Source organism: Pelodiscus sinensis, chromosome 24 (genome assembly GCF_049634645.1).
Source record: "Pelodiscus sinensis isolate JC-2024 chromosome 24, ASM4963464v1, whole genome shotgun sequence".
NCBI classification, from domain to species: Eukaryota; Metazoa; Chordata; order Testudines; family Trionychidae; genus Pelodiscus; species Pelodiscus sinensis.
This window is the reverse complement of record NC_134734.1, coordinates 8,544,302-8,570,243: the sequence shown is the minus strand read 5'-3', so window position 1 is coordinate 8,570,243 and position 25,942 is coordinate 8,544,302. Positions and strand designations below refer to the sequence as shown.

Here is a 25,942-nt window from a genome sequence, read left to right as displayed (position 1 = left end):
ACTTTTATGAAAGCAGAAATAAGCTTGTCAATCTCTACAAACTTAGGCCCAACAGTTAAGCTTTCCCACCAGACCTACCCTAATTTTCCATGCTATCTATCACAAGTATCTAAAAAACCAGAAGCAACAAAAAATTCTAGCTGTGTCAGTTTACTGAGATGCTTTCCAACCAATCCAATTTTTGGAGCCCATGTGGGGCAGACAAGTGGGTGACTAGCCTTAGCTGGCCCTGCCCCAAACCCCTGCCAGTCGGACTTGGCCAAGAAGACCAGCAGGATCCCTCTGCCAGCCTAGCAGACAGTTAATCAGTTAAAAGTTTAAAATTTTGATGTTTAATCAGTTAACTATTTAAATGCTTTTTAGCATCTCTAATTCACAGACCCCCCCCCCCATAGGACCTACAGACCGTGTCCAAAATGTTCAAAGGGGTTATACCTCCATTCAAAATTTCATAAAAAGGTTATGCCATTAGAGAGTTGTCTGAAGTCAGATCTCCTACCACATAGGTGTACGCAATGTCTTTAGATGACACGTTTTCGCGTTTGTGAATCAGAGGGCAAAGAGGGGAAAAGAAATCCTCACTTCACACTTCTAAAAATAATCCATGACCACACAACTTTGTGTTCTGAAAACCTTCCTGTCCTTAAATCAATCGGGAGCCATACAGCGCAACCTGCTGTCCCCCAAAACAGCATCCACACAGTTCCTGGAATTGGGGCGGGTTAGCTGTTCACCATTTTCACCAGTATCCTTTCAGGATCTATTATCCGTGCTCAGCCAAGCAACTATCCACCACCCACTCCTCTCAAATCTGGTTAGTGACATCCAGAAAGTTGCTATCCTGAACAATTAGTGTTTACCCAGTTTCCCCACACCCACAGCACCAGTCCCGCCTGGCTCCTTGCAGAGTAACCTGCTCCTTATGGGTGTGTTTAGATTACTGAGCTTTTTAAAAAAAACTTCCCATGTCTAGACTGTTGCTGCTTTCTTTCAAAAGTAAGTCAAAAGAAGGCGGCAGTTTTTTCGACTGTGGAAAACCTTATTTTACAAGGAATAACACCTTTTTTCAAAAGTGCTCTTTCAAAACAAAAAAAGGAGCTATGTAATGCAAACTGTGCTTTTCAAAAGAGAGCATCCAGACTGCCTGGGTGCTCTCTTTAAAAAAAAAAAAAAAAAAAAAAAAGCATCTTGCTTTTTTGAAAGTACTGGTTGTAGTCTAGATGTTTTTTCGAAAGAGGCTTGCAGTCTAGACGTAGCCTACCCGATCCTGGAGCAGCATATGTGCAGCACGTGATCCAGACCAGGTCTCCCACTTCAAACACCAGCCCTCCTTCAACTTCCCCAAAGTACCAGCAAAGCGCTTCCCAGTGCCCACCCCCTCCACTGCTTCTCCCAAAGGGAATCCGGCTCCTGCCCCATCCTGTGTCTTTCTTTGCCTTCTGACAGACAACGGACTCCTGCCCTTGGCACCCCCTAAGTCCCATACAGCATGGGTCAACTAGGTGTCCCTCTCCCCTATGGCAATGCCCCCTCCCCCCGCATCACCCAGCATAGGGGCCCCTTCTCTCCCACATCGCTCAGTCAGGGGGTCCCTGTGCGCTGCCCCCATCACCACTCCGCATCGCTGGGCCACGGGGTCCCCCTCCTCCGCCCTGGCCCCACCCCGCATCGCTCAGCCATGGTCCCGTCTCCCTTGCCCCCCACGGCCACTTACCTTTCTTCCCAGAGGTCCCGCCGCACCATCCCTACTCCGGGTGCGAGAGGGTGGGCAATCGAGCTGCAAGCCCCCCGCCCCCTCCCCTTAGGCTTCTAGAGCTGCGCATGCCGGCGGACGGGCGGGGGGCTGCAATGACGGGCGGGGGAGGGGGGGCTGCCCCGGCTTTGCACTGGGGGAACAGCAGCGGCCGGCGCCGCCGCGCTGGGCACAGGGCGGTGCACGGGCCCTGGGATGTCGCGAGACTGGAAAGCTGCCGGCCCCTCCCCGGGAGGCCTTAAAGGGGCGAGGCAAGGGTTGGGCCTGGGGCACTGCGGTGCAATGTTTGGGGGCATGCTGGGGGGCAGTGTCAGGGAGATGCTGGGGGGCAGTGTCCGGGGAGATGCTGGGGGGCAGTGCCTGGGGGATGCTGGTGGGCAGTGGCTGGGGGGGATAATGGGGGCAATGTCTGGGGGGCAGTGTCAGGGAGATGCTGGGGGGCAGTGCCTGGGGGATGCTGGTGGGCAGTGGCTGGGGGGCAGTGTCTGGGGAGATGCTGGTGGGCAGTGTCTGGGGGGATAATGGGGGCAATGTCTGGGGGGCAGTGTCAGGGAGATGCTGGGGGGCAGTGCCTGGGGGATGCTGGTGGGCAGTGGCTGGGGGGCAGTGTCTGGGGAGATGCTGGTGGGCAGTGTCTGGGGGGATAATGGGGGCAATGTCTGGGGGGCAGTGTCAGGGAGATGCTGGGGGGCAGTGCCTGGGGGATGCTGGGGGGCAGTGCCTGGGGGATGCTGGGGGGCAGTGTCTGGGGGGATAATGGGGGCAATGTCTGGGGGGCAGTGTCAGGGAGATGCTGGGGGGCAGTGCCTGGGGGATGCTGGGGGGCAGTGTCTGGGGGTATAATGGGGGCAATGTCTGGGGGGCAGTGTCAGGGAGATGCTGGGGGGCAGTGCCTGGGGGATGCTGGTGGGCAGTGTCTGGGGGTATAATGGGGGCAATGTCTGGGGGGCAGTGTCAGGGAGATGCTGGGGGGCAGTGCCTGGGGGATGCTGGTGGGCAGTGTCTGGGGGGCAGTGTCAGGGAGATGCTGGGGGGAAGACCCTGGGGGGATTCTGCAGTGCTGGAGCCCGGAAGGCCCATTGCTGATCCAGGCACAGGTGAACCTGGTAGAGGAAGAAATTTGTGGGATCCATTGAAGAGCTGTTGGGCACTGCCTGGTGTGGGGGAGGGAGTGTCACCCTAGCCTGCTGTTAAATTCCAAGCCCAGCCTGTTTCCAGTTCAGTGACCCAGCAAACACTTTGCAGACTAGTCTGTGTGTGCCATACCATCCATTCCCTGTCTTTCCTGCCACAGGAGTCTGTCCCCCAGGTCACCTTTCCGCCACACCCCAAGGCACTGGCAGAGAGGATAGAATCATAGAGCTGGAAGAGACCTTAGAAGACCATCAAATCCAGTCCCCTGCCCAACGCAGGACTAACCCTAATTAAATCATCCCAGACAGGGCTTTGTCAAGTTGAGGATGCAGGCAGACCTGTCATTTGTTTTCTTGAATCGCAGCTTTCATTAAAAAAAGGGTGTGGAACCAGAACAGCAAGAGACTAAGGCCTGGGCTGTCCTAAAACTTTTAAGTCAACCCAGCTGTGCCACGCAGGGAAAAGTCCGCCCCACTGCATGTGACAGAAACAGCAGTGTCTGCGGAGAGCCTAAGCCCATGGCTCTGAAAGGATGTCAACCCAAGTATGACCCAGGTTGCCTGAGTCAGCTGAAAGCCTGCATTCATTACTCTGAAAGGGGAGAGCTGGCCCCTAGCATCAAAATTCACTCATGCCAGCGCCGACACTTGAAACCTCAATGCTATGTTGCTGCTCGTTGGAGCCTCTCAGAAGAGAAGCATCATACAATGGTGGTCTGCCCACACATTTCCCAAAGTGGTGGGGTGAAGGCACACCCCAAAAGGATTAGCTAGTTGAGGGAAGAGGAAGATACATGACAAGGGCCTTACTGGGTCAGACCAAAAGTCCATTTAGCCCCGTAATCCTGTCTTCCAACAGTGGCAAGTGACAGGTGCCCCAGAGGAAAGAACTGAACAGGGAATCATCAAGTGATCCATCCCCTGTTGCCCACTCCCTGGTCCTGGCAAACAGGCTAAGGACACCATCCTTGCCCAGTCTGGCTAATAGCCATTGCTGGACCTAACTTCAATAACTTTATTTAGTTTGTTTTTGGCCTGTTATAGTCTTGGCCTTCACAACATCTTCTGGCAAGAAGTTCCATTGATTGACTGTGTGTTGTGCAAAGAAATACTGCCTTTGGTTTGTTTTAAACCTGCTACCTATTAATTTTATTTGGTGTCCGCTAGTTCTTTTGTTATGGGGCAGGGAGGTCTTTAACAATGAAGGTATCCCAGTTACCAAGCATACAATACAAGTCTTTGTGCCTTTGGGACAGGGGCAGATGAGAGTTTTGTGGGGCCCAGGGCAGCACAATTTTGCGGGGCCCCCCTTTGGAGACAAAATAGAAAAAAAGCGTCAAATGCACAAATTGAAGGCTGTTTTTCATATTAAATGTTAATTGGGTAAATTTGATAGAAACTTAATTTAGTTGGATAATTTTTATTTTAATTATATTGTAATTCATTCTTAAACAAAATTCTGCATTAATAATTAAACATTTTCATGTGTATTTAAGTCTACTATAGCTGTCTAGCTCTTTTGGTAGCACATTCTTCAATTATGTCAGTAAAGTCCATTTCTTTACAGGTCGTTTTCAATCGATATAATCGAAAGACCTACAAAATGCTCCTGGCTCACAGTAGATTCTCTTTGGCTGCCCATGGCTGGTATTTGCCAGGCAACGTTGGGTGTTCCGCAGCTAGGCAGCATTGGGACTTGCGGGGGCTAGGTGGAGTGTGGGTGTTGGGGCTTGGGGGGCCAGGCAGCATTAGGTGTTGGGATTTGGGGGGGCAGGCAGTGTGTGGGTGCTGGGATTTGGGGGGCAGGCAGCATGTGGGTGTTGGGACTTTGGGGGGCAGGCAGCATGTGGGTACTCAGGTTGGGGGGCAGGCATGGTGTGGCTACGTGGAGGATGGTGCACAGATGGGCCATATGGAGGACCAGCGGGCAGGGGTGTCTGACTCATCAGACAGGCCAAAATGACCATTTCAGCCTCTCAAACAGCTCCTGGCTGGGCAGGGGCAGCTAGCAACTCCCCCTGCTCCCAGGGACATGTGGGGGGGGGGCGCTGTCTGTGGAGCTGGATCGCCCTGCACCCACAAGTGGGGGGAGGTGGGGACTGGCGGGAGGAGATGGGGGTGTCCCTGGCGGGCGGGTCGCTCTACCCCCAGGCGCAGTGGGAAAGGGGTCTGGATTCCCCCGGAGGGAGAGACCGCGCCACCCCCAGCCTCTCTCTGGGTGGGGCAGGAGGGTGGAGCAGCGGGATACCCGGGCGCCATGGGCAGGCGTCCCCCTTCGCCTCCATGGCAACGAGCCGCCACCGCACGCGCCACTGGCTAAAAGAGCTGCTCATGGACCCGCAGTGAAGGGCAGCGGTGGAGGCAGCTCCAGTAGGTAAGGGCAGCAGCGGCAGATATACGGCAGAGTGAGCTGGGCTGGCATGGGGCCTATAGAAGCGCGGGGCCCGGGGCAGCTGCCCTGCTCACCCTGCCCTATATCCGCCACTGCTTTGGGGAAGATGAGTAAGAAAATCTGTGTGCGTATATAGGAAGCCTCTGTGGAAGTTTCATTGTTTTTTCCATTATTCACATTTTTACTCCCCATCATTCTCCCATCATAAAGATCTAGATAATTTTTTTAGGAGGGTTAGAAAATAAAAAAAATTGATCTTCCGTCATTATCCTTTTAATCGTTTCCCTGGCACTTTCAATCTTCTTGGACAATAAGCCAGCCGAAAATGTTTGTAGCATAGAAAATTACAATGAAACTCAGGAAAGGATTGTAAAGGGCTTGGCGAGATAAGGTGTGAGCTGTTATATTAGAGACAGGCCGCCCTCTGGTGTGTTTCTAATGTACAGCACACCCACTGGGAAAAACAGGGCCCTGTCAAGGATGTTCTAAAAAATGGTGCTTGGTCCTGCCATGAGTACATGGGATTAGATTTGATGACCTCTTGAAGTCCCTTCTGGCTGCATCATGAGTGGGGGTGGGGAGGGGGGGAGTTGGCACACAATTGGCTTTCAGCTGTGGGAGTGTTTTAAGGAGAGATTTGAAGGTAGATGCTGAGGTAGCTTTGTCGCTGTTTATTGGGAACGCCTCCCACACAGGAAGGGGAGAAACAAGAAGGAGCAGGTCTAGTAAGAACTTACTAAGTTGAACACTGAGGGCACCCCCATCAATCCCAGAACTCCTCACAGTCACGGCTGTGAGGAATAAGTGAAGCCAAAAGGAGAGTTTCTCCCAACGACCTCCCACTATCATGCTGCCCCAAAAAATGGATGCAAGGGCATCCCACCTTTTTCCAGCCCCCCAACGACTCTTCCTGCTTTTCTTCAAGCCACCCTCCAACAGCTTTTCCCAACACCCCAACGACTCTTCCTGCTTTTTTCCCATCCACCCTCCAACAGCTTTTCCCGCCTTTTTTCCATCCCTCCCAACTGTTGTCCCCGCCTCAGACTTGAGCTGCCTGAGGTGAGGAGAAACTACCCCATGGGCACCCGGGGGGAGGGGCCTCACACCCTGTTCCCATGGCTGTATGTAGGGTGTGGGACAGTGCCCCCCAACCTTATACAGCCCCCCAACTTACCCTGCCTTCTTCTGCCCCACATACCACATCCCTCACCAGGGAGAGGGGAAGCCTGACCACCCCTCCCCCAACACATGGGTGCCCTGAGGCATTGGGTGGGTCAGCCGTGGTAAAGCAAGGAGGGGGCATTAATGGGATGAGAGTGCTGAAGGGGGAGGTACCAATGGGGCAAGGGTGCCGAGGAGGGAGGTATCAATGAGGTGAGGGTGCCGAAGAGGAAGGTTTCAAGGGGGTGAAGGTGCTGAGGAGGGAGGTACGGATGGGGCAAGGATGGCATGGAGGGGGTACCAATGAGGCGAGTATACCATAGAAGGAGAACTGATGGGGTGAGGGTTTTGTGGAGGGGATACAAATGAGATGGGAGAGCAGCCAGATACAGGCTTTCGGGTGGCACATGGCTGGTGGGGGGCAGTACATCAGGGCATAGGAAGGGATGCATTACAGGCAGGAATGTGGATGGGTAAATTGGAGGTGTGCCCTTGCACAGTTCTAGTACCCACTGGGATGTGTCAGTTAGAGGGCAGCAGAGTGGTACCCGGCAGGCGCTGCCAGCCCTGAGTGATGTGTCACCACACAGCAGTGATCTGTCCCATGCAGGATTGAGGAGGACTGAGGAGATAAAAGGAAACCCTGCAACTCTCCCAGCAGTGGCCAAGCATGGAGGAGACCCACACATCCCTCATCCCATTCGCAAAGTACGTTCACTGAAGGCTCCAAAGTGGGATCCGTTCACAGGGATCTTTTGGTAACAATCCATTGGAGGGGGGGGGCTGAGCTTTCAGCTATATTGGTGTGTTTTGGGGAATCTGGGGCCATATAGATAGAATGAGCATATGGGGTAAGACAAAGAAAAGGACAGAAAGAGAGATAGGTGTGTGGGGATAGATAGATAATATGGAGATAGACAGATAAATGGAGTTTACAGGGTTGGATGATAGATAATATGTGAGATGAATGGCTATATATGCCGCTGGAGAGCTTCCACATGGGTGGAAGGAATGACTAGATGGATCAATTGATAGATGTATTTGGGGATGGAAGGATAGACTGGTAAACATGTGTGGGGATTGATGGTGTGGATCCACCTGTCTGTCTCTCTGTGTTCTGTATGTCTGGTGATCTGGACAAATCTGTGCCTATCTATCTAATATCTGGACAGCCGAAGATGAAGTTGGTGTTTTTTAAAATGTTTTTTCTGTTCCTATAAAATTGGGACATCTGCTCACCCTGCTTCCAGTCTTTTACTGAAGCTGAAGTGATGTAAACTCTCTTCTGAGCTAAAACTAAGGTCCACACGCCTCGTTAACAAACTTACATATCAAACTAATGTTTGATTAGCATGACATGAAATGGCAGCATGCTGAAATGCTCATGTTATATGTGGAAAGACTGGGAGCTTTCAAATCTCATTCTTCCCCCTATGTTTCATTAATCAAAAATTATATTGTAATGTGCTGAATATAAGAACATAAGAACGGTCATGTTGGGTCAGACCAGAGGTCCATCTAGCCCAGGATCCTGTCTTCTGACAGTGGGCAATGCCAGGTGCATCAGAGGGAATTAACAGAACAGGGAATCATCAAGTGATCTATCCCTTGATGCTCATTCCCAGCTTCTGACAAACAGGCAAAGGACATGCCCAGTATGGTTTTCGATCCTTCCCATCTTGGCTGATAGCATGGACCTATCCTCCATTAATTTATCTAGTGCTTCTTTGAACCTTGTTATAATCTTGGCCTTCACAACATCCTCTGGTTGGGAGTTCCACAGGTTAACTCTGAATTTTGTGTGAAGATATACTGCCTTTGGTTTGTTTTATACTTACTGCCTGTTAATTTTGTTTGCTTACCTCTAGTCCTTGTGTTATAGGAAGAATTAATTAACACTTCCTCATTTATTTTCTCCACAGCAGTCACAATCTTGCAGCACTTTATCATATCCCCTTTTTGTCATCTCTTTTTATCTCTTTTCTGAGCTGAAAAGTCCCAATCTTATTAATTTCTCTTCATATGGCAGCTGTTTCAGACTCCCCCAAATTCTTATTGCTGTTTTCTGAATCTTTTCCAATTCCTGTATAAATTGTCGAGTCCCCAGTTTTAGCTCCAAAATTTGCATGGTAGGTGCTTGGACCTAACTTGTATCAGTGAACACTTGGTGTCACGTCCCACTGGGTCCCTCCTGAAACCTGACTCTTTCTCCAGCTCCATTCCTCATCCTACAGCCAGGGGGATTGTTTTCCCTCCATCTCCCTCTAGCGGTGGAAAAACACTACTCATGAATAAGCAGCAATAGGAGACGCTAATGTCAAGTACATGGACTTCATTTATCTGCTCACAGAACAGTGGGAGCTCCCAGCATAACTAGCGTTTAAAGAAATGTAACTGGATGACCAAAGGCACGGATCACTGTTGCCACCCAGCGCTGGATAAAGACTCTTTTTGTTTAATGTTTTAGTATTATTAAATTTAATGATCCCCTAAATAATACACTCCACCAGGAAGAGAAGACAGTGTTACAAGGATATTATCATCTTGGCTTCATGCCACAGGTGAGGATGGGTAATATTGAAATTCTGTTTAGCTACCAGTCTAAATTTCTTCCTTTACTTGGCTTCATAACCTGCATGTTTGCTGTTTGCTTTCATTCAGCCATAGAAGGTTCATAGGCAAAAAGGCCAGAAGTGAGGGACTATTTGACAATCTTCCATCATATGTCTACGCTTGTACTTGATTGACAAAACTATTGCCGTTCATGAGTGCTTAAATCCCTTTCCTCACCCCCATGAACTACAACGCTTTGTTGTGACAAGTGAGAGTGTGAACACTACTTTGTCGTACAGAGTGGAAGTATTTTGTCCGTAAAAGTGTGGATAAGCAGCATTCACACACGCTGACTTTTAGTGACACAACACAGCCTTTTCACAAGAGGCTGCATCGTGTAGACATAGCCCTAGTCTGACCCTTTATATAACATAAATGCACAGAATTCAACCCCATTCTCTTTGTCTTGAGCCCAGTAACTTGTGTGGAACTAGGGAGTTTCTTTTAATGGTTAATCATTCTGTCTGTGAAAAAAATTGTGCCTTGGTTTCTAATTTTAATTAATCTGGATTTAACTCCCAAGCCAGGTTCACATTAGAAAACTTTTGCTGGCATATACTTCAGAGTTATGAACGCCAAAGTTACAAATTCATACATCAATTACACACTTCATTTCTAGAGCCCTGCATGGATACAAAATTTGTATCCATAGCTACATCTGCAAAAATGAATTGCAGATATCATAGAATCATTGAATACTAGAACTGGAAGGAACCTTGAGAGGTCGTCAAGTGCAGTCCCCCTGGCCTCCCAGCAGGACCAAGCACCGTCTAGATCAGTGGTGTACAACCTGTGGGTCGCAACCCCCCCAGGGGGTCGCGGATGTCTTCCTGGGGGGCCGCCAATGGCTGGGGCCCAGTCTCTGGCCAGTCGAATCTAAGCGCTGTGCCACACTGTGGGGCCGCCAATGGCTGGGCCCAGCCCCTGGCCGCCCAGATCTAAGTGCTGTGCTGCCCTGCTCAAATTATCTTGGGGGTCACAACACAAGTATATGGGGGTCGCAGTTGAAAAAAGGTTATGCACCACTCGTCTAGATCATCCCTGATTCAACCTGCTCTTAAGTATCTCCAATGTTGGAGATTTCACAACCTCCCTACGCAATTTAGTGCAGAGTTTAACCACCATATCTGCATTGACATCCACTGAAGAGGATACCCACAGCTATAAAGTGGATAGCCAGAAATTTGCAGGGTTTTAGATACAAAATTTGAATACACAGCTGCAAAAATGAACTGCAGATAGCCACATTCACAGATGTGGATACGCACGGACATAAAGCGGATATCTACAGATTTGCAGGGCTCTGCTCATTGGAATAAGAAAGACACAATCTTGCAGCAGCATAGTTATTTAAAAATGCAAATACAATGTTAAATATCAACTGCTAAAAGTATCAAGAGGATAAGAATAACACATTTTTCATCTGCATCGTAAAGTTTCAAAGCTGTATTAAGTCAATGTTCAGTTGTAAATTTTTGAAAGAACAACCATCATGTTTGTTCAGAGTTACGAACCTTTCAGAGTTATGAACAGCCTCTAGTCCCAAAGTATTTGTAACTCTGCAGTTCTACTGTGCTGTAGATTCGGAGTGTGATTTTTTAATATGTTGTCTACACTGGCAAGAAATTCTTTTTGCTGGTATCGCTTATTTCATAAAGGAAATTGGTAGAACATATACTGGCAAAAGAAATTTTTGCCAGCATAAGAGGCATGTATACTAGGTAAATTTGCCATTGGCAAATCTTTTCCAGTGTAGATTAGACTCCCAGCTGTTGCTTGTTGCAATGCCTTTCTCCACTGGATTACAGAATTTATATTTAGAGGGATAGCTGCACTACTCTGTGCAGCAAACACAACAAAAGAGTCTAATACTTTAAAAACTAACACATATATTAGGGCATAAACTTTTGTGGGGGCGCATCTGACGAAGTGAGTGGAAGCCCATGAAAACTTATGCTCCAATAAATGTGTTTGCCTTTAAAGTTCCACAGGACTCCTTGTATCAGCATTTAAGAATTTCAAAGCATTTTACAAGCATTAGCTAATTAATCTGCATCTCTACACTGTGAGGAAGGTTTTCTCACCCTGTTTTGCAGGGGGAGGAAATCGAGGCATGGTTACCTTCACGTTTTAAGACATCTCACAAAGCTAGGTGACTGGGCAACAAAATCACAGACGAAATTTAATGTTGATAAATGCTAAATAACGCACATTGAAAAATATAATCCCAACTATACATATAATATGATAGGGACTATATTAGCTGTTACCACTCAAGAAAGAGATCTTGGAGTCTCTGTGAATAGTTCTCTGAAAACATCCACTCAATGTGCAGCGGGGGTCAAAAAAGCGAAGAGCATGCTAGGAATCATTAAGAAAAGGATAAGAGAATAAGACAGAAAATATTTTAATGCCTCTGTATAAATCCCCCTGTGGGAGTTCGGGGGTGCGATCACCCCCTCTCGGCCCGAGAAGGGGGTTCGGTGAACCCTCTTGTCCCCTCTTGGTTCCACATCAACTCTCGGGTCCCCGCTATGGGGCCCCTGATAATGGGTGCGATCACCCCCTCCCGGGAGGAAGGGGGGGTCAGCGAACCCTGCAATAGTTACCCGTCTCTGCGGGGTGGGGCGAAAGGCCCCCGGTTTGGAATTTCCCCTTGCGGGGTTGTGCCTTGTGTCTTCCCTTCGTCAAGGTCTTGGGGAGAGGGATGCTCCCTTCAGGGAGGGAGGGGGACCCGGTCCCACCCTCTCTCCGGGTCCCAGCCCGGGGCCCTAAGTGGCGGGGCGTGTTAATGCCCCGGCACGGTGGACGAGGGGGTCATTCCCTCCGCAACTCGTCCACCCATGGTCGCCAGAAGCGCCCCGCCCCGGGCTCCTTCCTCCCTCCGAGTGGCTCCTGCCGATCGTGCCCGGCGTCCCTGAACCTACCCTGGTTCGGCGTCCTGCGGTGTCCCGCTCCCGGGTGCGGCCTCCGGGGAGAGCTCTCGGGTCCCGATCCGCCTCTGGTTGTCCCACTCCCTCCGGGTACGGCGTGGCGGTGTTCGCCCCCCGTCTGCCGAGGGGCTGAGCGACCGCCAAGGGCAGTGGCTGTCTCGGAGGCCTCGGGACCAGCGCCGGGCCGACAGCTGTGGGATGTGGCGCTCGGGCTCCGTCCTGCTGCCGGGGCTGCTCCCCTGCCTCCGCGAGGAGCCTGCGCCCTGCCCCGCCGGCGGTGGGCCCTTTTGAATGGGCCCACCGCGCCGACCGCTACCCGGGGCCCCGCCCCTTCCGGGCACATCCCAGCACGCAGCCCGGCCAACCAGCCGCGTTGCTCCGCCCCGCCCCCGCCATCCGGGGCCGCGGGGAACAGGCTGTGTTCCTGCAGCCGGCGCAGGCGCGGGGGTAGTGCCCCCGGCCGCCGCCGCCTCCGGCTTGCGCTGGGGGAATGCTGGGGGGCCCGATCCTGGCCGTCAGCCCCCTGCCGGCGGGGGCTCCGGCCGCCCCGCCCCCCGACCAGTGACAGCCCGTCACACCCCCATTTACACCCACATCTTGAATACTGCGTATAGATGTAGTTGCCTCATCACAAAAAAGATAGCTTGACATTGGAAAAACTTCAGAAAACGGCAACAAAAATTACTAAGGAAATGGAATGGCTGCCACATGAGGAGAAATTAATAAAATTGTAACCAGTTTGGAAAAGAAACGACTATGGGGGGATATGATAGAGATCTATAAAATCATGATTGCTGTGGAAAAAGTGAATAAAGAAGAGTTATTTACTATTTCCCATAATATGAGAACTGGAGGTCACCAAATGAACTTAATAGGTAGCAGATTTAAAACAAACAAAAGAAAGTACTTTTTCACACAATGCACAGTCAACCTGTGGAACTCCTTGCCAGAGGTTGTTGTGAAGGCCAAGACCATAACAGGGTTCAAAAAAGAGTTAGATGAATTAATGGAGGATAGGTCCATCAATGGCTATTAACCAGGCTATGGGGATGGTGTCTCTAGACTCTGTTTGTCAGAAGTTGGGAATGCACCACAGGGGATGGATCACTTAATGATTCCCTGTTCTGTTCATTCCCTCTGGGGCACCTGGCATTGGCCACCACTGGAAGACAGCGTTCTGTGCTAGATGAACTTGTAGTCTGACCCAGGCTATGCTTAGACTGCAGGCTTCTTTTGTAAGAAGCTTTTCCAGAAGAGAACTTCTGAAAAAACTTCTTCTGAAAGAGAGCATCCATGCTGAATGGATGCTATCTCACATATAAGCTGTGATTAGTATGGACAGAGTGGCCACCAGGACACCTGTGCTTTTTCCTCTTTCCTCTTCTTTTGAAAGAACTCCCTCTTCCCCGTCCACACATGCTTTTTTCCAAAAGAGCTCTTTTGGAAAAGGAGTTCTTCCTTGGAGAAAGAGGTTTACCGATGTCAGAAAAACCCCTCTGTTCTTTTGATGTTTTTTCCGAAAGAACGCGATTGCAGTGTGGACGTAAGTGAAGTTTTTTCGGAAAAACGTCCGCTTTTCTGAAAAAACTCTGTAATGTAGACATAGCCACAAACTAGCCATTCTTATGTTCTTATGATTTGACTGTGTTATTCTGTGTTGTCTTCTTTCCAGTTGTTTTAATTAGGCATGTGCACTTAGCCTTGCTGCTCCGATGGGAAAGAACCTGGGTAGTTAATCACAACCATTATTATCAGCTCACTTATTTGCTTTCTGTGCCAAAGTTGTACTTAGCTGTTGGAAAAGAAAAACCAATTTCAGGGCAAGTCTGGTCTGGTTGCCCCTTTTTAAGTGTCTAATTTGGCATGGGGACTGTGGGATGGTTGTGCTTATGGTAACTGATGAAGACAAGCAGTCAACCAAAGAGGTTGAAATGGAATGAGGTTAATTTTCTCACAGTGCAGAAGAAGAAGAGACTCGTGTTGCATGAGCGAGAGAAGGGAACAAAAGTAATCTGCATCCAACCCTCTCTCCACTGAGTTTCGACATCTCAAAACCTTTCTGTGAGGGTTTTGGGGTGCGATCACCCCCTCCCAGTCCGAGAGGGGGGGTCTGCGGACCCCTTTTGTTCTCCTTTTGTCTGGTGTCGTTCCCAGATCCCCGATAGGGGGCCCGGGCCCCTTGGGTGCGATCACCCCTCCCGGCTGGATGGGGGGGGTCAGCGAACCTTGGCAGTGAGTACCCGCCGAGCGGGGTGGGGCCGAAGCCCCCGGCTTTAAGTCCTCCCCAGTCCGGGGTTCTAGGTTGGTCCCTTTCATCTAGTGTGGCTGTTGGGTGCGGGACGCTCCCCGTGTGGAGGGAGGGGGACCCGGTCCCGCCCTCTCTCCAGGTCCCAGCCTGGGGCCCTGAGCGCCGGGGCCACTAGCGCCCCGGCACGGTGGACGGGGGGCGGGGTGAGGATTCTCCCTCCTTTGGCTCGTCCCCCCACGGTTGCCAGAAGCGCCCTGCCCCGGGCTCCTTCCTCCCTCCCGTTGGGTCTGCCGGCCGATCCCCGTCGCCCCGGCGCCTACCTTGACTCGGCGGTCCGCGGCGTCCGACGTTCCGGCGGAGTCTCGGGGGCGAGTTCTCCGGCCCCGGCGCGCTCCTGGCCGTCCCGGTCCCTCCTGGCTCGGCGCGGGAGGGGTCCGCCCGCCGTCCGGCGAGGGGCTGAGCGCTCGCCAGGGGCAGTGGCTGTCCCAGAGGCCCCGGGACCAGCGCTGGGCCGGTAGCCGGGCTGTGTGGCGCTCACGCCCTGCTTCTCCGGCGGCGGGCACTTTTAAACGGGCCCGCCGCGCCGGCCGCCGCCCGGGGCCCCGCCCCTTCCAGGCACGTCCCGGCCGTTGGCCCTGGCGAGTGGCCGTGCGCCCTGGCCCCGCCTTCCCCGAGTGAGCCGGCGGGGGGCAAGCCGCCCGTCAGCTGCCGGCGCAGGCGCGGGGGGAGCGCCCCCGCCTGCCGCCCCTGGCGGCTGGGGTTGCAGGGTTGCTGGGGGGCCTGGGGCTGGAGCTGGCCGGCAGATCCCCGCCGGCGGGGACTCCGCTTGCCCCGCCCCCGGGAAAGTGACGGCCGGCGGGGGCTCCGCTCACCCCGCCCCTGGGCAGGGGACGGCCCGTCACACTTTCCCAAAAGTTTTCCCAGTTCTTAACAAATCTAAACCCCTCCTCCCTACACTATTGATCTCATAAAGTGAGTCCCTGCAGTTCTGCCTGTCAACCTGGCCCTGCATGTGGAAGTGGAAGCATTTCAGAGAATGCTACCACTGAGATCCTGAATTTCAATTTTTTACCTAGAAGCCTAAATTTGGCCTCCAGAACCCCTTTCCTATCCTTCTGTATGCCATTGGTACCTACATGTACTACGAGCACTTGGCTCTTCCCCAGTACTACATAAAAGTCTATTCAGATATCTTGAGAGATCTGCAATCCTCACACCATGACAGCAAGTGATTCTTCTGGCCATTACAAATCCAGCTGTCTGTTTCTGATGATTGAATCCCTCATTACTAAATCCTGTATCTTCCTAATAATTGGAGTTCCCTTCCCAGAAAGGTATTTACAGTGTGAGAGGATACCACAACATCATCTGGAAAGAGGGCCCCAACTCTGGAATCATCATTTCCCTTTGCTCCAGTTGGATAGTCTCCTTCCCTGTGACTTTCACCTTCCTCAACAACAAAGGATGTCTGACTGGAGGTGGGACAATTCTACTGTGTCATGAAAAATCTCATCGGTGTTCCTCTCTGTCTCCCTGAGCCTCTCCAATTCAGCCACCCTGGTCTCCCTGAGGGCTAGGAGCTCCTTGCACCAACTGCACACACATGCCATCTGCCCAGGGGCACGTAATCATACATTCTACATTGAGCATAGTAAACTGGATAGTCCCATTCTGTTGATGGGCTTCTGCCTGTATTCTCTTTTTATTCCTCATCCTTTCTTGATCTTTTTTAAATCAGGAGGTTTTGGTTTTAGTTTTAAAAGGTTTAAAGAATGTTAACTGTATCTAGCACCCTCGGACTTTGCTTCCACAGACCCTAGCAAAACTCCCATTAGCCCATTTTTTTGTTTCTTTTCTTTTGACTGGAGAACCTGACAATGCTTTTGGGGTCATCGAATGATCCGTAATTACCCTGCCTTGGTTTATAAACAAACTTCCTGCTGCAAAGGCCCTGCTGCTCCCAGCTTCTGAGTTCATCACAGTTACACTCCGGCTGTGTTGCAATTAACATTGCTGGATCTGAATTCATCTGTGTGGCCGTTAAAGTTTCTGGAGCTGAAATGCTCCCCCTCCCTGCTCCTTCATTTGGCCCTGAATATTCATGGCCTCTATGGGAGTAGCAGCTGGTGGATTAGAGCAGGGGGACTGGGAGACAGGACTCTCAGGTTCTCTCCCTGGCTCTGGGAAGGGAGTGGAGACTATGGGGTTACAGCGGGAAAGGCTAGGTGCTAGGACTCCTGGGTTCTGCCCCCAGTTCTGGGAAGGGAGTGATGTTTAACCAAGAGGGGAGGCTCTTGCTACATGATACTGGGGAAAATCACTTCACTTCTCTCTTCTCTGTGTATAAATAAATAATACTGATTCTCAAGTACATAGAAACTTTGGTTCACCAAAGTCCTTAAGCAGACAACACAGCTACCTCTCTGAAACTTAAGCAGCTATGTTTCAGGGAGGGATAGTTCAGTGGTTTGAGGTTAGGCTGCTTAAACCCAGGGTTGTGAGTTCAATCCTTGTGGAGGCCATTTGGGGCAAAAACTTGCCAGGGTTGGTACTTGGTCCTGCTGTGAAGGTAGGGGACTGGACTCAATGACCTTGCAAGGTCCCTTCCAGTTCTAGGAGATAGACAATCTCCATTAATTTATTTATCCACCTAATCTCTGTAGATGGACAGCTAGGTCTGGATGGATGTGCATGGAGGAGGCTAGATGGATGGGTTTGCACAGGATGGATGAATGTGTATGGGTAGGAACAGAGCAACAAATATAAGTGGGGATGGATGGATCTATCAATCAAATCAGGGCCATGTTGAGTAACATTGGCAAGCAACTATTTTGCATTTCTTTAAATATATTAAGTTTATCTTGAGAGTTTTTCCTTTAAAACATACTCCCAGTTTTCTCCCCCTGTTCACTTCTATTTATTACTTCCCGCTTGCATGCTTGCTTACAGGCAGTCCAGGATGGTACGTCGATATAACCCAAGAGCTGGTACCATGGGGCTTCCCACCCATCATCAAGGCATGTGCTACCACAGCGATGAATTTTGGAGCCAGCTTAGCCAGTGGCCAGGGTAGGGAATGATGTACTTCTTAGCCAGTGGCCAGGGTAGGGAATGATTGTCTTTCTTCTCTGCCTGATTATATTATGGTGATAGCTCGAATGCAAGCATATTCGACCCTGTTAGATAATCCTTTCATGCATGTGCCTCGCTATGGTACGGCAGCACACGGGCGGATTCTAACAATAGCTTCTCTGCTGAACGGTTGTGGGACTGGCTTTTTAAACTCCATTGATTACAACCCAGCTCTGTGAAATGGAAATGCTTTGGGCTTAATTGGCCTGGCTAGTTTAATAAACACCATCTATTCCCTGAACTGGCAAGTGGCTCTATGCCAGTGGTCTCCAACCTTTTTGAGCACAAGATCACTATTTGAATTTAAGTGCAATCCAAGATCTACCTCAATCCCAAATACTCTTGCCCCACCTCCTTCCTGCCCCTTTTCTGAGGCCCCGCCCCTGCTCACTCCCTCCTCCCTCCCCCACCCTTTATCCCTTTCACCAGGCAGGGGCAGTGGGTTGGGGTGCAGGCTTTGGTCTTGGATTAAGGGACTTGGAGTGTGAGAGGGGCTCTGAGCTGAGCTTGGGGCAGGCAGTTGGGGTGTCATGGGGGTTCTAGATGCCAGAGGGTGTTTGGATGCAGGGGTTCTCAGGGTGCAGGAGGGGGTTCATAACTGGGGTAGGGTTTCAGGATGTGGGCTCTGACTGGGCCCTGCTTACCTTAGGTGGCTCTTGGGTGATGGTGCAGTGGAGCTAAGGCAGGCTTACCCCTGTCCTGGCCCTGCACCACTCCCAAAAGCAGCCAGCAAACTCCATCCCAAGTCCTGTTGTGCCCCCTCTCTGCCCTGTGGAGATAGGATACAGGGTGGGAGAAGGAGGCACCCTGACATCAGCACCCCTCTTCTGACTCCCCTGCCCTGCACAGCAATCAGAAGGCTCCTGAGGGGACAGCTCCAAGGCAAAAGGCAGGAGATGTACAGCGGTCAGGGGGGCGGAAGGGGGGAGCTGCTGAAGTGCTGGAACTTGATAGCCTTTTGGGCAAACCAGTCAGGATCACCTGTCAGAGGCACCAAGATCTACCGGTAGATCCCAATCGACTGGTTGGTGACCACTGCTCTATGCTATAGAAAGAAATTTGAGGCACCAACACTCCATGTTCCCTGAAATCCCATTATTTACACAGATGTTACAGATAATTTCAAGGGGTAACCTCTGAGCTTGGGACCCTAGTGTAGCTGTCCCACCTTCCCTCTCTCCCATTAGTTTAGCTCAACCAATGCCATGGCAAGTTGCTGCCACACTCTGTGCCCAGTTTCCCCTCCCGACCTTTGTCTCTGTTTCCCAGATTGAAATCTTTCTGGGTCAGGGACTGCTTCTGGCTACATGTCAGCAGAGTGTGGACCTAACTTCAGTTGGGGTGTTTCATTGTTATTTTATTAGAAACAATGACATGTAAGAACGTGATTGTATTATTGTTATCTGTATTACTGTAGTGTCTATTAGCCTCAGCCATAGACTGGTATGCTGGATGCTGTACAAATAGAGAAGAAAAAGACAATCTCTGCTCCAAGCAGCTTACAATCTCTATGTCTCTTTATTATTGTTCCCTTTATACCATATATATTCATGCTTCTCCCATTCGTTCTCAGGTTAGGTGTCATTAGCATAATGGATTAGGCATTATGCAAATTCAATGCAAATTAGACACCAGTGGTGTGTCATTGGTTTTGCAACATTTGGACACTGCTGAGTTATACAGATGATGGAATTAATCACAGTGGGTGTTTGAAAAGCATCTGCCAAGATTTGAGCTGCCGCTTTTATCCAAACCCTTCGGTTATTTCTCCAGCATGTGCTGCTGGCTAATGAATGTATTTTCTCTCCAAGTTACTAACGAACATCTTTAGGAATCATGAAGTCGCAGCTGAAGCTGCATTTATTTATCTTTCAGCCCGCATTGGATGAAGGAATACAGGGAAGCAACACCCCCGCTGGTATGTTTCCATATAGGCACAAGGGTTTTTTAATTATTTGCTCAACTCCAGTGGAACTAATATAGCGTGTAAAAATAGGCACATGCAAATAGAATTCATCTGGATTGGTGAGGTTTTTGCAAACCTAATTTGCTCACAGCTCCATAGGTTCCAAACCCTTCTGAGTGCAGTCATGACATGAAAAATGGGAAACTGATTCCTTACCCGATCAAAGGGCTTCTTATACACTGCTGTATGGGGGGGCCACACAGACCCTGACCAAGATTGTGACTCCATTGTCCTGGGTGCTGTGCAGTCTAGATCCAAACTGGGCCAGATTTTGATTGCATTTACACTGTGTAAGTCCAGAGCAACCCCTCTGACTTCAGTGGTGTCCCTCCAGATTTATATCAATGCAACTGAGAGCAAATTTGACTTCAAGCCTTCACCGGAGTCATTCCAGATACCAGTTTGGTCCTCACTGTGTGAATTTCAGAGGAGTACCTCCAGATTTACATCCATGGAACTGGGCTCTACATTGAGCTCGTATTCTCAAAGAGTTGTGGGAGGGAGGGCTCACACAGGAGCATCAGCTCCCTGGATAAAAATATTTTACCTCTTTTCCTGTTTATTGCTACCAGGACTATGAGAGTAGCTGTTCTAAATTGTCATGGCTAGTGAAAAAGCTATTTCCCACCTCACCTCCCCGATTCCCTTCTCTTTAAAAATATTACTCATGTTATTTTGCCTGCCAATTACTGCCCTTCTGAGGCTCCCTGAGTGTGCATGGAATTTATCTCCAGCAGGCACATGACAAATACCTTGTGTACCTGCATAGTCATCAGTCCCTTGAGTATCAAAGTAGAAGCTAACGGTGATCTGAGCAACAGATGTTCACTCAGGCCCCAAATTTCTCTCCTCTCTTTGCTATGGTCTCTCTCTCTCCTCCCCCAAGACATTCCTGACACAAACCATCTCCCCCACAGTCCCTCTCACCCACTCATCAGTTGGTGTAGTAATGGAGTTAGCCCCCACGATTAATGATTTGAAGTTATGCATATGGTAATTGCTTTCCATAATTTGTGTGGGCAATGATTCCGCCATCTACCTCCCCCCTTCCTTCTGAAAAATGTTCACTTTGTAATGCTGAGCCCCGCAAAGGATGGCTTCATGGATCTCCAGGGGAGGGTGTGTGCGCAGCAGGGGGTAGTTGGGATTGGCAGAGAAAGTACAGTAGAAAAGAGTATTTAGCATTTAAACTTTTGAAATTTGTTGAGAGTCATGTCTGAAATGTGCATATGTATGCTCCAGCCACAGAGATACATTTTTATTTGAAATACAGTACCAACTATGGACCCCAACTGAGATCGGGCTTCCCATTGTACACAGCTGTGTGAGATCAGGGCCCTGTTGTATTTGCTCCCTAGGAATTAGTTTCTGCCTCAAAAAGTGGACAGTCTAAATGCCAGCCTAAGTGACCAAAAATCCTCAGTGTCTCCAAAGATGGCCTGTGAACGTGATTTCCACAAGTTTTTAAAAATGTGGGAAGAGTCAGTGTTATTTGGTTGCTAATATCATTAGGGACCTACAAAAGGAGATCTGAGACAAGCTGCTAAATTTCTTAAAAGGACACTGTGTTAATTAATTTTAACTCATAAACTAATTAACAGGTTTGCCTGAAAATGTTTAACCACCTCATTGCATGCCCAAAGAACAAGAGCTGGAATTTTAGGAAGGATGAATTGTATTTTGCAGAAATCATAAGACAGTTACAAGTCTCAGAGAGATAGCTATATTAGTCTGCATCTGCAAAAACAATGAGGAGTCCCTGTGACACCTTAATAGATCTATTTGGGCATAAGCTTGTGTGGGGCCACAAAAACTTATGCCCAAATAAATCTGTTCGTCTTTAAGGTGCCACAAGACTCCTTGGGTTTTTTTTTAATAAAAAGGTTGGGCCCAGCTTTAAGTGCAAAACTCACCTTAATTTTGGCTATGAAGCCTTGACTGGTGTCTCCGTGACACAAAAGATAAGACACAGAGGTGGGAGTGAAAGCACAAAGACAGAAAGCGAGTTAATCCAGGTCAGCGGCTGACCTGGGAAATCAGAGGCTTCCTGACAAAGTTTGAAGCCAGAATAACTCATTAGATGAACTAGTCTGACCTCTTGTGCAATGCAGGTCATGGGATCTCAAGCCCCAGACATCTAGATGTTTGAGTAAAAGGCAGCCGGCCTTGACGTAAAGATCGAATCTGCTATCTCCCTTGATAAATTGATCCCTTGGTGAATACTGCTCCTTGCTAAAAATTGGTCTCTTATTTCTAGTTTGAATTTGTAGACCCCTGAGCAGACACAAAATATATATCCGCATATGCATCCATAAAAATGATCCATGGATATCTGCATCCACATCTGCAAATGTGGATACCCATGGATATAAAGCGGATATCTGCAAATTTGCAGGGTTCTAGATACAAAATTTATGTCCACATGTATATCTGCAAAAATGAGCCTCAGATACCTGAATTCACATCCATGGATTTGCAGGGCTCTAGGAATTTATCTAGCCTCAGATTCCAGACAGTGGATCTCCATCTGCTTTTTGCTGCCAGGTGAAATAACCCTATGAAAAATCTTCTCACAAAGGAGGTATTGATAGACCGAGATCAAATCACCTCTTCTTGGATAAAATCAATTGAGTTTCTTTAATCTCTCGACTGTCCAACTCTTATGTCATTTTCACAGCTCTTTTCTGAACCCTTTCCAATGTGTCAACACATCCCAACTGGATGCTGTATCCCAGCAAGGTAGACATGGGTGACCTCCCTACTTCTGTTGGATAGTCCCCAGCTAGCACAGCCCCTCTCACTCCAAAGCCTGGCGTTGTACCAGATTACAAGTCCCTGAGATGTTTTCAGAGAATGGTTAAATATACCGCCTACCTGCAAAGCAGTGAGGAGGTACCAGTAAATCTCTCTCTCAAAAAAATTAAAAATGCAAGCTGTGTTTTTCTCCCCCCTGCCACTGACTAGCTCTTTAGATTAATTATCTTTGTAGGGCACCGAGTGCATCTCTGAATGTTGTTGTTGTTCCCCATTTAGCACTGCTACTCCTGTTAATGAGGAAAGCTCTTGGCTTTGGGGAGTTGATTTTTAGCTCATTAGCAGTTAGATGGAGGGTGTAGCGGGTGGTAAGAGCAATTTGCAACTGGCATGCTTATTAGAAGAGGCCAGAAATCTTGGTGGGAGTCAGGGGCCAAGGCAAAGCAAGAGGAACATGAGCAGCCTGATTTGGGGAGGGAGGAGGTAAGGATGGGGTGGTGGGACAGAAGTATATTCCTGTGTACTGGACTTACATTCTGGTACCATTTGCAGCTCTGGTGGTGGGCCCCATACCAAAAAATTATTGGCCAGCAGCCCTTTCTTGGTGTACAGCTAAGAGCACATCTGCTGACCTGAGCCGGGACAGTTTGTTTTCATGAAACTGTGGTGGATTGAAAACTGTAAAAAAACTGACAATGTAAATCCTTAGGGGTGCCTGGCCAGGGGTGTCTATAAGGCAGCATGCAATCTGTGTCCTGAGTAATCATCCTGCCGAGGTGGCCAAGTGAGCTGCTGACTCAGGAAGCAGTCTGCTTTCTCTCTTTGTTTTCGACTCAGATGTTAATACCCCTGAGCAACACAGTTATACCAATAGAAGTCTGTAGTGTAGACCAGACTTTACAGCCATTCAAGAAACACACCAGTGCCATTTGTGCAACACTGATTGAATACCCCCATCAGATAGCTCCTGCATGTGCCTCTGTGCCCCTCTTCGAAAGTCTGCAGAACACTGCAAGCTTAAACACTGCTCCTGACTGGCTAAGAAATGCAAGTGTCATTATTTTTGTCACACTGCCTCCCACCATGACCTGATTTTTTTGTCTCATCCACCTGTGATATCTCATAGCTTGGGAACAGGGACTACATCTCTGTACAGCATCTGGTACAGCTGGGTTCCTCTAGCCTGACTAGCTTCTAGGTGTTCCCACAACTTAAATGTTTATTTATAGTTTCTGGGTGGTTCCTGATTTTAAAGTTTAGGATCCAATGGCAGGTATTGGAAGATGCTTAGAAAAGAGAGAGGGACCCCAGAATAGTCTGGTGGTTGGGGCACTGAACCTTGGAGGAGACCCAGGATCACACCTTGCTTTGACTAATTTAGATGAGAAATGCTACAAAGTCTTTCGTTCACTCACTTTCTTTTTCTGTGAAAAAGTCTCAATTTTATCCTGATGCAAAATGGGAAAGTTTCACAAGACAGGGAAAACCATTTCCTACCTGAGTGTAGGCATGATCTCCATTAAGACCTGGAAAAACTCTCCTTTGGAGGGAGATGGAAAAGACTGTGACTGTTCCCCACAAAAAGGAAGTGAAGAAGAGGGGATTTGCTAAACCATGAAAGGCGTAGAGAAGAGAATGCCTACTCTCTCTGCCTCACAACACAAGAATGCAGGGACATGCATGAAACTGAAAAAGGGTGAATTCAAAATGGATTGATTTCCCAGGCAGTGCATTGCAAGCCTGCGGAACACTCTGCCCCTTGATGTTACTGAGGCAGAGGATGCAGCAAGATTCAAAGAGGCGCTGGCCATGTATATGGATGAGAATAACCAGAGGTATGTTAGCTAATGCTATGAGATATTAGACTTTGTGCTTCCTTGTTTAAGCCAATCCCTAGCAATTAGAGGCTGGGATGAGACCTACTGTGGGGCAGATTAGCCCACTTCTGAGAGGGGATACTGGGTCTGATCCAGACTAGCAGTTCCTGTGTTCTCTTTATCTCCTAGATGTCTAGCTCTGCCATCCACAGGCCTGATGCTCAGATAGATGCAGGCTCCTGGGAAGTGCTGTCCATCCCTCCAACACTTCCCTCTCCTCAGGAGCTGTGTAGGAGAAGTGGCAGGCTGAAACGAAAGAAACTGGAGAGCAGTAGTGTGATGTCGGTCTGTTATCACCTGGAGGAACTGAAGAAAAGGCAAAGCTGCATTGATCAGTATGGAGCTGATTGGACGTATGAGGGAGGGGAATGTGTGGGACTTGTTTTGTTTCTATATTTATGCTTGCACAGTTTCAGGAAATCAACATATGTGCAGCAAAACACTAATAGTGTGAAAAATTAGAGCTCCATGCATATCTGAGTAAAGGGCTAACTCTGTGGGGGTTTACTGGTGCACAGAGCTTTCATCATAGTTCCATCGATCCATACCCAGTAAGGCCACAAAGTGACTATGTAGTTTGACTTTTTGCTTGTAGCAAGCCTGCTAGAAAAATATCCTATTTTGATTTAAAACCTGCGCATAATGAGGCATCCAACACAGCTCCTGAGAAATTGTAAAAAACTTACACCTTATTTCCCAGTCTGAATTTGTCTAGCTTCTCTTTCCAGCCACTGGATCATGGTGGACCTTTCTCTGCTAGACAGAAGTGCCCTGAATCGAATTAATGTTTGCCATGACAGAATATGATCAAGTCACTACAGGCAGCCCCTGTCTTGTGATGTGATTGGTTCCCAGGGAAGCATCGCAAGTCGTGGGCGTCGTAATTCAAACCCTCATTTACGATAAGTGTCATACGCTGTCAAAAATGTGGGCCAACAACATAAGTCGGGGGTTTTCGGCCCCTTCCACACTTACAAAAATGGTTATAAGTGGGGGAGAGGAAGAGTTTTGCAATTTGGGTGGTCGGAAATCGGGAGTTTCCTGTATTAACCTTCTCTTAAAGCAAATAGGTTGAGCTCCTAGAGTCTGTCACTACATATTAAACCAGTGGTCTCCAACCTTTTTAAGCATGAGATCACTTTCTGAATTTAAGTGCAATCCAAGATCTACCTCAAATCCAACCTCTGCCCCTTCTTGGAGGCCCTGCCCCCTGCTCATTCCATCCTCCCTCCCTCCCCCATCCTCCTTCCCTTTCACCAGGCATTGGGGCACAGGCTCTGGTCTTGGATTAAAGGATCTGGAGTGGAGGAGGGGCTCTGAGTTGAGCCTGGGGCAGGCAATTGGGGTTCAGAGGGGGTTCTAGGTGCAAGCTCTGGGAGGGGTATGGATACACGGGTGCTCAGGGCTGGGGCAGGGACTTAGGGTACAGGAAGGGGTTCATGACTAGGGTAGGAGTTCAAGATGTGGGCTCCATCAGGGCACAGCTTATCTCAGGTGGCTCCTGGTTGGTGGTGCAGTAGGGCTAAGGCAGGCTCACCCCTGCCCAGGCCCACTCCCTAAAGCAGCCAGCAAACTCCATCCCAAGTCCTGTTCTGCCCCCTCTCTGCTTTGTGGAAATAGGATACAGAGTGGGAGAGGGGGCACCTTGGCATGAGCACCCTTCACCCTCACCTGCCCTGCATAGAAAGCTGGAGGCTCCTGTGGGGATAGCTCCAAGGCAAAGGGCAGGAGGTGAACAGCAGTAGGGGAAGAGACAGCTGAAGTGATGGGCTTGATAGCCTCTTGGCCAGACCAGTCAGGATCACTTGTCAGAGGCTCCAAGATCTACCAGTAGTTCCCAATCGACTGGCTGGTGACCACTGTGCTAGTGGGTTCTGCACTGGGAGGGATAGGAGCTCAGCTGGGAGTCTCCCCTTGCCATTAGTGCTGACTGCGAAGCCCCGCTTGTCTTCACAGATATTTGCAATCATTCAATAATTC

At 49.3% G+C, this 25,942-nt stretch overlaps 2 protein-coding genes across 3 annotated transcripts in view; one reads left to right on the top strand and one right to left on the bottom strand.

The window, feature by feature from the left end:
* KIF1C (kinesin family member 1C) overlaps positions 1–1,929 on the bottom strand; it is a 62,849-nt gene extending 60,920 nt beyond the window's left edge. The window contains exon 1 of the mRNA XM_075908442.1: positions 1,715–1,929. The gene's annotated coding sequence lies outside the window, so the exon portion shown is untranslated. The remainder of the gene's footprint in view (positions 1–1,714) is intronic.
* A 3,075-nt stretch (positions 1,930–5,004) lies between these two features.
* The window catches only part of INCA1 (inhibitor of CDK, cyclin A1 interacting protein 1), a 31,003-nt gene continuing 10,065 nt past the window's right edge, over positions 5,005–25,942 (top strand). Inside the window, exons 1-5 of one of the 2 annotated variants that reach the window (XM_075907848.1) lie at positions 5,005–5,260; positions 7,050–7,147; positions 17,183–17,302; positions 19,241–19,283; positions 24,092–24,297. In XM_075907848.1, coding sequence (XP_075763963.1) covers positions 7,110–7,147; positions 17,183–17,302; positions 19,241–19,283; positions 24,092–24,297 — 407 coding nt within the window. In that variant the 5' untranslated portion in view covers positions 5,005–5,260; positions 7,050–7,109. The remainder of the gene's footprint in view (positions 5,261–7,049; positions 7,148–17,182; positions 17,303–19,240; positions 19,284–24,091; positions 24,298–25,942) is intronic. The other variant, XM_075907847.1, reaches the window with a different exon arrangement.